We start from the raw sequence: 12,478 nt of genomic DNA, 5'->3' as shown, positions 1-12,478 counted from the left end.
GGCATCTCTCATCCCTTGCTTGTCCCAGCTCACTGCCCTCTGCTCCCGTCGCTGCTCCCTCCTGTATCTCGAGCGCGACAGACCAGGCTCTGTGCGTGGCTGTCACGGTGCCAGCCGGCCCTGCCTGACTCTCCAGCTCACCGACTCCAGCCCCAGCTTCCTCCTCTGTTAAACCCAGGCTCGGTGGAGCTGTCTGACTTGCAGGCCAGCTGGGTGGTGACTGCCCCTGGGTTGGTGTGTCCCCAGGCTGGGCACTGATGCTGCATTTTGACAAACAACAGGCAAAGCTCTGGGTGGGGCCCTGTACCCTAAGCCTGCCACCTTGTGTGGCAGGGGGCGGACAAGGGGGGTGTCCTACTCTGGGCTTCCCAGGTTGAGCTGACGGCCCCTCCCCCATTCTAGAGCGTATCTTCTGGATGCCTGAGCATGTGGTCGGTCCCCTGCAGTGATGGGACGACCAGGAGGAGGCCGGCTCCCCTCTGCCTGTGTGAGCCCTGGGCCAGCGCTGCTGCAGCTGGACTCCTGTCCTTTGTGCCCTCCTGGACATTGCCAAAGATAGTTTAAAATGACAGGGTCAGGAGTTCCCGTTATGGCTCAGTGTTTAACGAACCTGACTAGGAACTATGAGGTTGTGGGTTCGATCCCTGGCCTCGCTCAGTGGGTTAAGGATCCAGCATTGCCCTGAGCTGTGGTGTAGGTTGCAGACATGGCTCAGATCTGGAGATGCTGTGGCCGATTTGACCCCAAACCTCCATGTGCCGCGAGTGTGGCCCTAAGAAAAAAAGACGAAAAGAAAAAACAAACTGACAGGATCCATCTGTATTCACGACTTTCAGCAAAACTAAGTTTTCCCTTCCAGCCTCACTCACTGCCTGGAGGAAACCACTGCATACCTTTTATATGCTAATTTATTCATGGACTCACTCGTCCATTGGTTGATTCCTCAGCGCGTGTCTGTGGTGTGGACACGGGGCGGGAGGCCCAGGGCTGGGCCGAGGGGTCCAGCATTGCCCCCGGGGCAGGGTCAGCGCGTTTCCACCCCTGCCTAAACCGCCCCTCAGTTCTCTTCTTCCTGTGGCCCCTGTTGGGATGTTCCTTCTGTCTTCAGGTGAAGGAGCTGCGCTCAGCGGGGGAGCCACGTCCCCCCAGGCTGGGGTCTGCGCTGGGGTCCCCTCAGGGCTCTGGGGGTGTTCCCAAGTGCTTCGTTGAAGGGGGTCGCCGCGCAGGGGTGCTGACTGGTCAAGGGCTGACCATCCCCCTTTCTCTGCAGTGCAGTTGGGAAGTCTCAGAAGAAAGCGGATTGTTGTGAAGTGGGTTTGTCCTCCGTGGGAGCCGTTGTTGGGAAATGCACCCCCACCCAGACTCGGTGACAGAGCAGTGAAGCTCCAGGGTCAGGGGGCCCCCACCCCCGGGGGGTGGGCTCTGCCAGGCGCCCTTGCGTCTGTCCTGGCCACCGATGCTGGTTGAATGAGTGAGTGAGTGAGTGACAGTGTCAGGGCCTAAAGCTGTGCTCCGAGGGTGAGGCCGGGGGCTTGGGGACAAGCCCCAAGGCCGGTGGTGCTGAGCCGCTCCTGGCCCAGGTGAGCCGGGCCGTCTGGTAAGCGCTCCAAGCCCCTGCTGTCGCTGGTCCCCTCTGTGAAGTGGGGGCCTTATGAGGACCTGCCTGGGGAGATGTGTTCGGGAGCAAACGAGAGGGTCAGTAGAGCACAGCCCCAGGCACACAGGGAGTGCCCCCAGGGAGTGCCCAGCGAGGTGGGCTGCTGCTGTCCAAGAAGGATCCTCTGACTGGCTACCCTGAGGCTGCCCGCTGCCTGTGGCATCTGGGACTCTGGTCTGGGTCCTGGGGGAGGGCCCTTCAGAGCTGTCCTTTCTTCAGGTGTGGCTTCTGGAAGGTCGCAGAGCAGGTCCTGGCCAAGCCAGGTGTGGAATGGGGCCCCTGGCTCCAGCCGAGACTCCGGGGCGTCGGAAGGGCATTAGCCCTGCGTTTCCCTGTTTCCATGGCAGCCCACAGAAGGGGCTGGCAGGCTGGTGTCCTCGCTGTCACAGGTGCCGGCTGACCGTGGAGTGACCTGTGGCGTGGGGGCTGCACAGACCCTCGGGGGGGGGGCAGCCCCGGGGGAGGACACTTGTTTCTGCTTCACCCATCTGCAGAAGCAGGACTGGACATCACGGGGAGTGAGCAGGTCCCATGCGGGGGTGTCCCCTTGGGGTCGGTGATTTTACTGTCGGTACAGGACCGACCGTCCAGGGAGAGGGGCCAGATGCAGCCAGCGTGTCCCCCCCTGTGTGGTCAGTGGGTGGCGCCCCTGAGCTGCTCTGTGCCCCAGAGATGAGAGATGGTGGGTGTCCTGGGGGTCGGGGCTCCCTAGGCCAAGTGATGGAAGCCCGGTGGGGGGGCAGGGTGACCAGGTCAAGGCCGAGCATGTATGTGTGTGTGTGTGAGTGTGTGTGTGTTTGTTGTGGGGGGGGGGGCGTCTCACCAGGAACCCAGGGAGCTGGGGGGGCCATGGCACCTTCCTCTGGGGCCCGGGTTGTGGCCGCCTTACCTGGAGCCCCCTTCCCCCTCCCTGTGACTCTGCCCCCAGAGACCTGGTCCCCTTGACCTTGATGACCCGTGTGGGACCGGAACTGCGCCCCAGAGCAGAGGGATTGTTTGTAAAACACCTGGGCTTTGAAGTAGCAGTACTCGCCAGGCACAGGGTCACGTAGCTCAGGGTCATGGAACTAGGCAGCTCCTGACAGCTGCCCTTCGGGGCTGAAGATGCCCAAATCGCTGGAGGAGGACGTGTCCATGTTTGCCCGGCGTTCCAGACACACGAATTGACTAACACAGGGTCTGCAGAAATACAGAGATGACAAGTGTCCTTTACGTGTCCTGTGTGTCCCGTTGCCCTCGCCCCCCCAGTCTGGGTCCTGCCAGCATCTTTCTCTCCTCTCAGCTCCCTGAAATCCTGCAGGGCTAGTCTGCACCGCTTCCTGTTGGTGGGGGGCCTTGGGTTCCTGCCTCTGTCGCCGAGGGAGGGGGACCCTTCGTTGTGCCCCTCTCCCCTCTGATGGAGGCTCCTAGTTCAGGGTGTGTGTCAGATACTCGCTTGACCATTTCATGAAAGGTTGCACGTTCTATATTTCTGCACTTCAAGAAATTTTGGTAAACATGGCATAAAATGTACTATTTTAACTGTTTTTAAACATGCGGGTCTGTGGGCTTAAGTACATTCACATCGTTGTGCAAACCTCTGTCTCCGGAATGTTTTCCTCCTGCAGAAGGAGCCTCGGCCCCCAGGGAACACGAACGCCCCCCCTCCCCCCACCAGCAGCCCCCATTCTAGTTTCCGTCTCTCAGTTCCTCATGTAAATGCAATCGTCCAGTACGGGTCCTTGTGGGACTGGCTTCTCTCAGCATGATGTCTTCAAGGCTCATCCACGTTGTAACATATGCCAGAATTTCCTTCTTTAAAGAAATTTTTTTTTATTAAAGTATTGTTGAGGAGTTCCCCTTCAACCCGAAGAGCATCTATGAGGACATGGGTTCGATCCCTGGCCTTGCTCAGTGGATTAAGGGGCCAGCGTTGCCATGAGCTCTGGTGTAGGACACAGACGAGGCTCAGCTCTGGCGTTGCTGTGGCTGTGGTGTAGGCTGGTGGCTCAGCTCCGATTCAACCCCTAGCCTGGGAACCTCCACATGCTGCGGGTGTGGCCCTAAAAAGACAAAAAAAGACAAAAAAAAGGTATTGTTGATTTGCAATGGTCCTTCCGTTTCCTTCCTTTTTAAGGTTGAATGACGCTCTGTTGTGCGGATGGATCACGTTTTGTCTCTCTGGTCACCAGTTGATGGACACTGTGGTTTCCACCTTTTGGCTGCTGAGAGCACTTGCACTTTTCATTGGTTCTGATTCATTGACTGACTTGCTTTAAACACTTCAAAAAATTATGAAAAGAATTCATAAACTTGGAGTTCCCATTGTGGCTCAGGGGTAAGGAACCCAACTTGCATCCATGAGGACACGGGTTTGAACCTTGGCTCCGCTCAGTGGGTTAAGGATCCGGTGTTGCCGTGAACTGTGGCGTAGGTCTCAGACACGGCTCAGATCAGGAGTTTCTGTGGCTGTGTTGTAGGCTGGTGGCTACAGCTCCCATCTGACCCCTCGCCTGGGAACCTCCATATGCCATGGGTGCTGCCCTAAAAAGACCAAAAAAAAAAAAGGACTCATAAACTTTCTCAAAGGTATCACATGTTATGCATATTTGTGATGGGGAAGGTATGGGCCGATCTGGGCTTGTTGCTCACAGAGTTACGTATATGGGGCGTCATCCAAAAATCTGTGGACGACAAATGCTGGAGAGGGTGTGGAGAAAAGGGAACCCTTCACACAGCTGGGGGGAATGTAAGGCGGTGCAGCCACTCTGGAGGAGAGCATAGAGGTTCCTTAAAAAACTGAAAATAGAGCTACCATAGACCCAGCAATCCCACTCCTGGGCGTATACCTAGAGAAAACTACGATTTGAGAAAATCCATGCATTCCAGTTCTTTTTATGGCCACACTCATGGGATATGGAATTTCCCGGGCCAGGGATTCAATCTGAGCCACAGCTGCAACCTATGACACAGCCGAAGCAATGCTGGATGCTTCAACCCACTTTGCCAGGCTGGGGATCAAACCCATGCCTCCACAGTGACTTGAGCCACTGTAGTCGGATCCTTAACCCACTGTGCCACAGAGGGCACTCCCATCCCTGTGTTCATAGCAGCACTATTCACAGTAGCCGGGACATGGAAACAACCTAAATGTCCATTGACAGAGGAATGCATAAAGAAGATGAGGTGCCTATATACAATGGAATATTACTCAGCCATGAAAAGAACGAAATAACGCCATTTGCAGCAACATAGATGGACCTAGAGCTTATCATACTAATGAAGTAAGCCAGACAGAGAAGGACAAATACCATATGATGTCACTTATATGTGGAATCTTAAAAAAATGATACAAAGGAATTTATTTACAAAACAGAAATAGCCTCATACATAGAACAAGCTTAGCTTATTACCAAAGGGGAAAGGGGAGAGGGATAAATTGGGAATTTGGGATGAAGAGATGTATACAACTACATATAAAATAGATAAACAACAAGGACCTACTGTACAGCCCAGGGAGCTGTACTCAGTGCCTTGTCATAACCCATAGTGAAAAAAAATCTGAAAAAGAATATATGTATGTGTACATATCTGAATCACTTTGCTATATACCTGAAACATGGTAAATCAATTATACTTTAATAAAAAAAAAGGAAAGCGAGGAGTTCTTGTTGTGGCTTAGTGGTAACGAACCTGAATAGTAGCCATGAGGATGTGGGTTCGATCCCTGGCCTCACTCAGTGGGTTAAGAATCCAGCCTCACAGATGAGGCTCAGATCTGGTGTTGCTGTAGCTCCGATTCTACCCCTAGCATGGGAACCTCCATATGCCTCGGGTGCGGCCCTCAAGAAAAAAAAAAAGAAAAACAAAAACCAGAACTACTCCAGAAAAAAAGATATATGTGTGCACATGTAAATGCATATGTTTTAAATAAAACCATCCTACACAGTTTTATGTGTTCTTTTCACCTACAATATCATGGTTATTTTCTGATGATTAAATCATCTTTGACAATATGGTTTTTGTTCTCGTTTTGTATGGATGAGCCATAGACTGTTTAACATTCTATTACTGAACATTTGGTGCTTTCTTATTTTGTCTCATAAATAATGTTCTAATGAGCTTTCTTGCACATGAAGCTGTGTTTCCATCTTTGGTTATTATGTTCAATAGATTCAAAAGTGGCATTACTGGGGCAGAAGGTGGATATGGAATTTTTTTTTTTTTTTGTCTTTTAAGCCTGGACATTCCCAGACTAAGGGTTGGATTGGAGCTGGAGCTGCCCACCTACACCACAGCCACAGCAATGCAGGATCTGACCCATGTCTGCGACCTACACCACAGCTCATAGCAATGCCAGATCCTTAACCTACTAAAGGGATTGAACCCAAGTCCTCATAGATACTAGTCCATGAGGTTTGTTGCCGCTGAGCCACAACAGGAACTCCGATATGGATATTTTTAAGGCTCTTGATACATACAAAGATGAGGAGAAAATTGCCTCTTAGCTGTACTGATTTATAACCTTCCAGTAAGACAGGGTGTTCTTTTCACAATAGTTTCATCAGCATTGAGTCATGTCATTTTTTTTTTTTTTAACTTTGGAACTGGCTTTAAAAATCTAAGACCTTATACCCAAATGTTTAATAATCATAAAAACTTAGGAAGAGGCAGAGAGGACCAGAACCAGAATCTGTGACATGATTCTCCCTCTTGCAGCCGGGCTTCCACGTGCCTGCTCAGCGTGGGCACAGGACTCTGGGCCAGGGTCACTGTCCCCTTCTGTCCTCACGGAGCGCACAGTCTGGGGCTGCTGCTCTGTGGGGACAGGACTTTCCTCCTGCGGCGCCGGCCTGGCCTGTGTTTCTGCTCCGTGTTGCCGTGCTGGGCACGGTTCCTGCGCGTTTCCACATGGCTCAGGTGGACATGATGACACGAGAGGTGACATGGCTGGCGGTGTCCTTGCTGGAGAGGAAGCGGAGATTAAAGGAAGCCAAGCGGGGGACAGCTGTCACTCTGCACCCGCAGCCTGGCTGCTCTGGATGTTTGTTCCTGGAGGATTTTGGGGTGGAATTTGCATTTGTTTGGTCAGTTTAGCATCTGGACTTAGACTGAGCCGGGCTCTGCCTGGGAGTCCTGTCTGAGCAATGCCCGTACCGCCCCCTTTATTTTTGGCCACGCCCACAGCACACGGAAGTTCCCCGGGCCAGGGATGGAACCCAAGCCACAGCAGTGACAGCACCGGATCCTTAACCCACTGAGCCACCAGGAAGCTCCCCACGCCTTCTCTGTGCTCCGCCTGTGGCCTGGACCCCCGGAGCGAGAGGACCCTCCATCAGTTTGGTGGTTTTGTTTCCGGCACCGCTGATCCATCTGAGCCTCTCCTTCATTAGGGGACGCCCTCCGAAAGCCCCGCCTGCAGAAGTCTCTCCCGTGCCACCTGGACGACTTGTTCTTCACGCTGTATCCCTCCCTTGAGAAGTTCGAGGAGGAGCTTCTGGAACTCCTGGTCAGCGATCACATCCGGGAGGTACGGTCCTGGTTGGAGAACGCCGTCTGAAGGTGCAGGCGCCGACGCAGGCGGAGCTGGGGGAGCTTGGCGGTCTGGGTCCTGTCCCTGTCTGTGGGCCTGTCTTTTCCTCTCTCTGTGGCTAAACAGGGACTCCAGCCTTTGTCCTCACTTTGATGGTGATGGAGGTACTGTTGTCCTTAGAGACTAATTCACGTCACCTTTGATGTGTCTTAATCAGTCCTCACTGAAAAATATGTTCAATTCATTCTACTTCTTTTTTTTTTGTCTTTTCTAGGGCCACTCCCATGGCATATGGAGGTTCCCAGGCTAGGGGTCGAATTGGAGCTGTAGCCACTGGCCTATGCCAGGGCCATAGCAACTCAGGATCCAAGCCGCGTCTGCAATCTACGCCACAGCTCATGGCAGCGCCGGATCTTTTAACCCACTGAGCAAGGCCAGGGATCGAACCCGCAACCTCATGGTTCCTAGTCAGATTCATTAACCACTGTGCCATGACGGGAACTCCCTCAATCCATTCTAAATGTAATAGTTGTCTGGTAGAATTCACCTATGAAGTCATCTGGTTCTGGGAGTGGAGTTCATTTGTAGGGAGTTTTAAAAATTAGAGTCAGAGTTCCCGTTGTGGCTTAGCAGGTTAAGAATCTGACGAATATCCATGAGGATTCAGGTTCGCTCCCTGGCCTGGCTCAGGATCCGGTGTTGCTTCGAGCTGTGGTGTAGGCTGGCAGATGTGGCTTGGATTTGACTCCTAGCCTGGGAACTTTTATATGCTGCAGGTGTGGCCCTACAAAGAAAAAAGAAATTGCAGATTCTATTTCATCTCTGCTGATTGGCCTGTTCAAATGATCTATTTCTACTTGATTCAATTTTGGTGAGCTGTATGTTTCTAGAAATTTGTCCATTTCTTCTATATTGTCAAGCTCTTCACTGAAAATTTTGAAAAAGAGTAAATTTAATCACCAAATGAGCATCGAGAAACCTATAAAACAGTCTACATTTACGAGAGGGGATATTGGAAGCTATTTCCAAGGAGATGACTGGAAATCTCAATTCCTCTGCCCCCTCGAAGCCATTTTCTGTGAGCCCCGCTCCCTCTGATGCTGCCCAGCTCTGCCGGCCTGTGTGATGCTTTCCTGCAGACTCTAGGCCTGAAAACCTTTGTGCGGGGCTGCACCTGGGGGCTGGGATGCCTCGTCCCCACTGCGGGCCTCTGAGCACGAGGCCTGTTTTCCTGCCTGTTCTTCACTGGGATCCTTGCCTGGTCTCCGTGCAGACTCACTGCCTGCACCAGCAGCCCTGGCCGAGCTGCAGGCAGCGGCCCGCTCCCTCCCACCAGTGTGCCGTCTGGCGCATCTGACCTCTGGTGCTTGGCCCTGTCTGAGAGCACCTGGTTTCCTCCCCTGTTTACTGGTGGCCTGTCGGTCCCTCTCTGGAGTATTTGCACCAGGAGGACAGGGACCTGGTTTTTTTTACCACCTACTGGATGCGCCTGAAACAGTCAGCACATAGTAGGTCCTTAACATGTATTTGTGAGAGTGAATGATTCGGTCCCCTGGTACCCATCCTGGAAGTCTACGAAGTTAGCAAATTGTTAATCACACACACACACACACACACACACACACACACACGCACATAGATGCACAAGATGGACTCCCCCCCGCTGCCCCTGCTCCCTACTCATTCTTTATTTTTTGGCCTCGCCTGGGGCATGTGGAAGTTCCTGGGCCAGGCACGGAACCTGTGCCACAGCAGCGACCCGAGCTGCTGCAGTGACAACGCCAGGTCTTTAACCCGCTGAGCCACCAGGGGACGCTCCCCCACCCACCCATTCTCGAAAATGTGGCTTCACATGAAACAGAAACACAAAGCAGACAAGAGGGTTGGAGCCGCAGCCTGCGTTGTCTCGCCATAGTTGCTGTTTTCTTGTCCGGGAGGAGACTGAGTGTAGGGCAGGTGAAGAGCACCACTGTTGAGTTGTATATCTTCCCATAAAGAGCACTTTTTTATGTGTTTTTACTCCCTTCGTGTTTTTGTCCTCATCCAACTGGCAGATACCCAGTCATCTCTGCCATTTTGTTTTCATTACTCCAGGACTAACGGGCCCAATTTAGGTCCGTTCAGCATGATTCATAGGCAATGACAAAAACTTGAAAATTCAGGGATCATTTTGCACTGATCACACACTTTAATAAACAGTAATAGCTCGGGGGGAGTATCCGTGCTTGGCTGTTAGAGCGCCTGTGCAGTGTTTTTTTTTGTTAAGATGAAACACTAATATCCAGTGATCACTTTGGGGCAGATTCCATTTTTACTGGTTTATGACTTACTGCCTGAATGCGCTCCCTCTCCTGCTGCCCCTTCGGCCCCAAGTTGCAAATGTCTGAGTTGGGGGAGGTCTCCGTGCTCGCCTGCCCTTGACTCTGGGGCGCCGGCGCCAGGTGCTGCTGGAGGAGCTGAGGCCCCTGGTTGTTAGTTTGCTGTGTCTTTCAGCTCAACCTTGGAGTCCAGGGTGAGGTTAGGTGATTCGGGCATCTGAGGGGGCTACTGCTCTAAAGATCTTGCTGTGTACCCCCCCGCCCAGTACCTAGAAAATGCCCTGAGGCCACTGTGCTGACCGCATTAGGCTTCACGAAGCTCCATCTGGGCTGGAATGCCTGAAACTTCTAGTTTCTTTTCTGATGGCTGGCGCGCCGTGTCCCCTCTGCCCAGGCCTTACTCTGTGACCTGTGCCTTTCCTAGGCAGGCAGCCCGCTGGACGGCAGTGCCCTGGAGATCCTGGAGCGGCGCCTGTGTGTGGGTGTGCACAACGGGCTGGGCTTCGTGCAGAGGCCCCAGGTCGTGGTGCTGGTGCCCGAGATGGACGTGGCCTTGACACGCTCTGCCAGCTTCAGCCGGAAAGTTGGCTCCTCTTCGAAGGCCAGGTACTTCCCAGGGTCCCAGGTCCCAGCCCGCATGGAATCAGGCGGTGTGGATGGGTGCCTAGCCAGGACTCAGAGGGGAAGGGAGTTGGTCCCAAGGTGAGGGGCTGCTGGGTCCTTGCCCAGGGCCTTAGTTGCCCCCACCAGGTGCAGCCTCAGTGTTGTAAGCTTGGAAGGATCCTGTTTGTGTGCCGAGGCGGCTTTGGAGTCCGCGTCCAGATGCCTCTGGAGGCCCCGGCATGCTTTCCTCCAGATGTGCTCTGTGGTCCATGTCCGGATGGAGAACTGGGGGTGGGGCGGTGGTTCTGCTCTGTGTTCAGTCTCTGTTTAAGTCACATCAGAGACATCACCAAGGGGGCAGCGTATGAAGCAAGACAGAAGCCAGCCCTGGAGGCGTGGGGGTCGGGGGCGGCTTCCCGGAGACCTTCCATCCTCCCCACACAAGCGCAGGCAGTTGGGGAAAGTGTTGATGGTGGCACCTAAAAAAGTCTGATTTGGGAAATTAGCTCGGGGATCAGACACAGCATATTTCAGCGGCATTGCTAGGGATGGGGCTGCTCCCTGCATCAGCGGCCCCCTGGCGCCTGAGCTGACGGTGGTGGGGGGGGGGACCCGGCAGCAGGAGCACCCCCTGACCCGCCCCTTCTCCATGTCCTTGGCCCAGCTCTGGAAACCAGGCTCTGGTTTTGAGAAGCCGCCTCCGACTCCCTGAGATGGTCCGCCACCCTGCGTTTGCCGTCGTCTTTCAGCTGGAGTACGCGTTCAACAGCCCTCCCGGAGCCGACGGCCACGTAAGACCCCTGGGGCAGCGTGTCTCGCCTGGGGACGGGCTCCACGCACTGTGAACTGACGAGGTCGCTGTGAATGTTGTCTCTGTCAAGAGCAGTGTCATTATTATTCCCGGTATAGACAACGAGCGTGGGGTGTGACTCTAGGAGGCCCTTCTTCCCAGTGTTGGCTTCGTCGTAACCCATTTCTGTACACGGATGGTTTGCACCGCTCTGCTGGCAGATGCCATAAACAGTTCTAAAGGCAGCACCCGTCATGACTGCGCTAATTCGTAATGATTGGACCAATAACTATTTTGAAAAATGAGGCCTTTTTTTTTTTGTCTTTTTGCCTTTTCTAGGGCCGCTCCCATGGCACATGGAGGTTCCCAGGCTAGGGGTCTAATCGGAGCTGTAGCCACCGGCCTACACCAGAGCCACAGCAACGGGGGATCCAAGCCACGTCTGCAACCTACACCACAGCTCACGGCAACGCCAGATCCTTAACCCACTGAGCAAGGGCAGGGATCGAACCCGCAACCTCATGGTTCCTAGTCGGATTCGTTAACCACTGCGCCACGACGGGAACTCTGAGGCCATTTTAATGTATTTTTTAACTGATGTTAAGTGTGGTGAAGTGTGAATCTGCAGGAGAGGCGAATGTTCTGGTGCAGTGGACACCGGGCCTGCATCACAACCACGAGTAAGGATTCAGTGGGAAGAAGTGTAACCGAGATGTCGTTTACATCGTCAATGCAGATTCTTGGGAGAATCCAAATCATGCTATTCTCTTTTTTTTACGGCCACATCCTTGGCATACAGAAGTTCCCGGGCTAGGGATTGAATCCCAGCCGCAGCTGTGGCAACGCTGGATCCTTTAACCCACTATGCTGGGCAGGGCATCAAACCTGGGCCTCCACAGCAACCCAAGCTGCTGCAGTTGGATACTTTTTTTTTTTTGTCTTTTGTCTTTGTTGTTGTTGTTGTTGTTGTTGCTATTTCTTGGGCCACTCCCGCGGCATATGGAGGTTCCCAGGCTAGGGGTTGAATCGGAGCTGTAGCCACCAGCCTATGCCAGAGCCACAGCAACGCGGGATCCGAGCCACATCTGCAACCTACACCACAGCTCACGGCAACGCCGGATCGTTAACCCACTGAGCAAGGGCAGGGACCGAACCCGCCACCTCATGGTTCCTAGTCGGATTCGTTAACCACTGTGCCATGACGGGAACTCCTGCAGTTGGATTCTTAACCCACTGCACCACGGCAGGAACTCCCGCAAATAACAATTTAACACGTAAACTAGAACCTAAAAAAAGGCCAACAAGACGCCTTCCGTGGCCTTCATTCTGAATGTGTCACTGTGCAGCTGACAGGGGCCTGCGAGGGGTCTTGGGGGACCTCGGGAGGGAGAATGGGGGGCCGGCCCAGCGGCTGTGTTCGTCCCAGATCTCCTCTTGGGGGACCTCTCCTCTGTCCACACCTCGTTGCGTCAGTCAGCATCCTAATCACGTGAACAGACCTGGAGGCAGGTGTTCTGATTGTGGCCAAACACGTGGTCACCATTGTTCTCAGGAAGCTGTGGTTCTCGGCTGCTTTTCTTTGTTCCCAGAAATTTCAG

General features: G+C 53.6%; 1 protein-coding gene across 6 annotated transcripts in view; it reads left to right on the top strand.

Moving 5' to 3' along the window:
• NPHP4 (nephrocystin 4) overlaps positions 1-12,478 on the top strand; it is a 110,477-nt gene that overhangs the window by 30,806 nt on the left and 67,193 nt on the right. For all 6 annotated transcript variants that reach the window (XM_047791230.1, XM_047791233.1, XM_047791232.1 and 3 more), the window contains 3 exons: positions 7,030-7,166; positions 9,912-10,093; positions 10,755-10,881. In XM_047791230.1, coding sequence (XP_047647186.1) covers positions 7,030-7,166; positions 9,912-10,093; positions 10,755-10,881 — 446 coding nt within the window. The remainder of the gene's footprint in view (positions 1-7,029; positions 7,167-9,911; positions 10,094-10,754; positions 10,882-12,478) is intronic.

This window comes from Phacochoerus africanus, chromosome 8, assembly GCF_016906955.1.
Source record: "Phacochoerus africanus isolate WHEZ1 chromosome 8, ROS_Pafr_v1, whole genome shotgun sequence".
Taxonomy (NCBI): Eukaryota; Metazoa; Chordata; class Mammalia; order Artiodactyla; family Suidae; genus Phacochoerus; species Phacochoerus africanus.
Note: the sequence above shows the minus strand (reverse complement) of the source record. Positions and strands in the feature narration are given on the sequence as shown.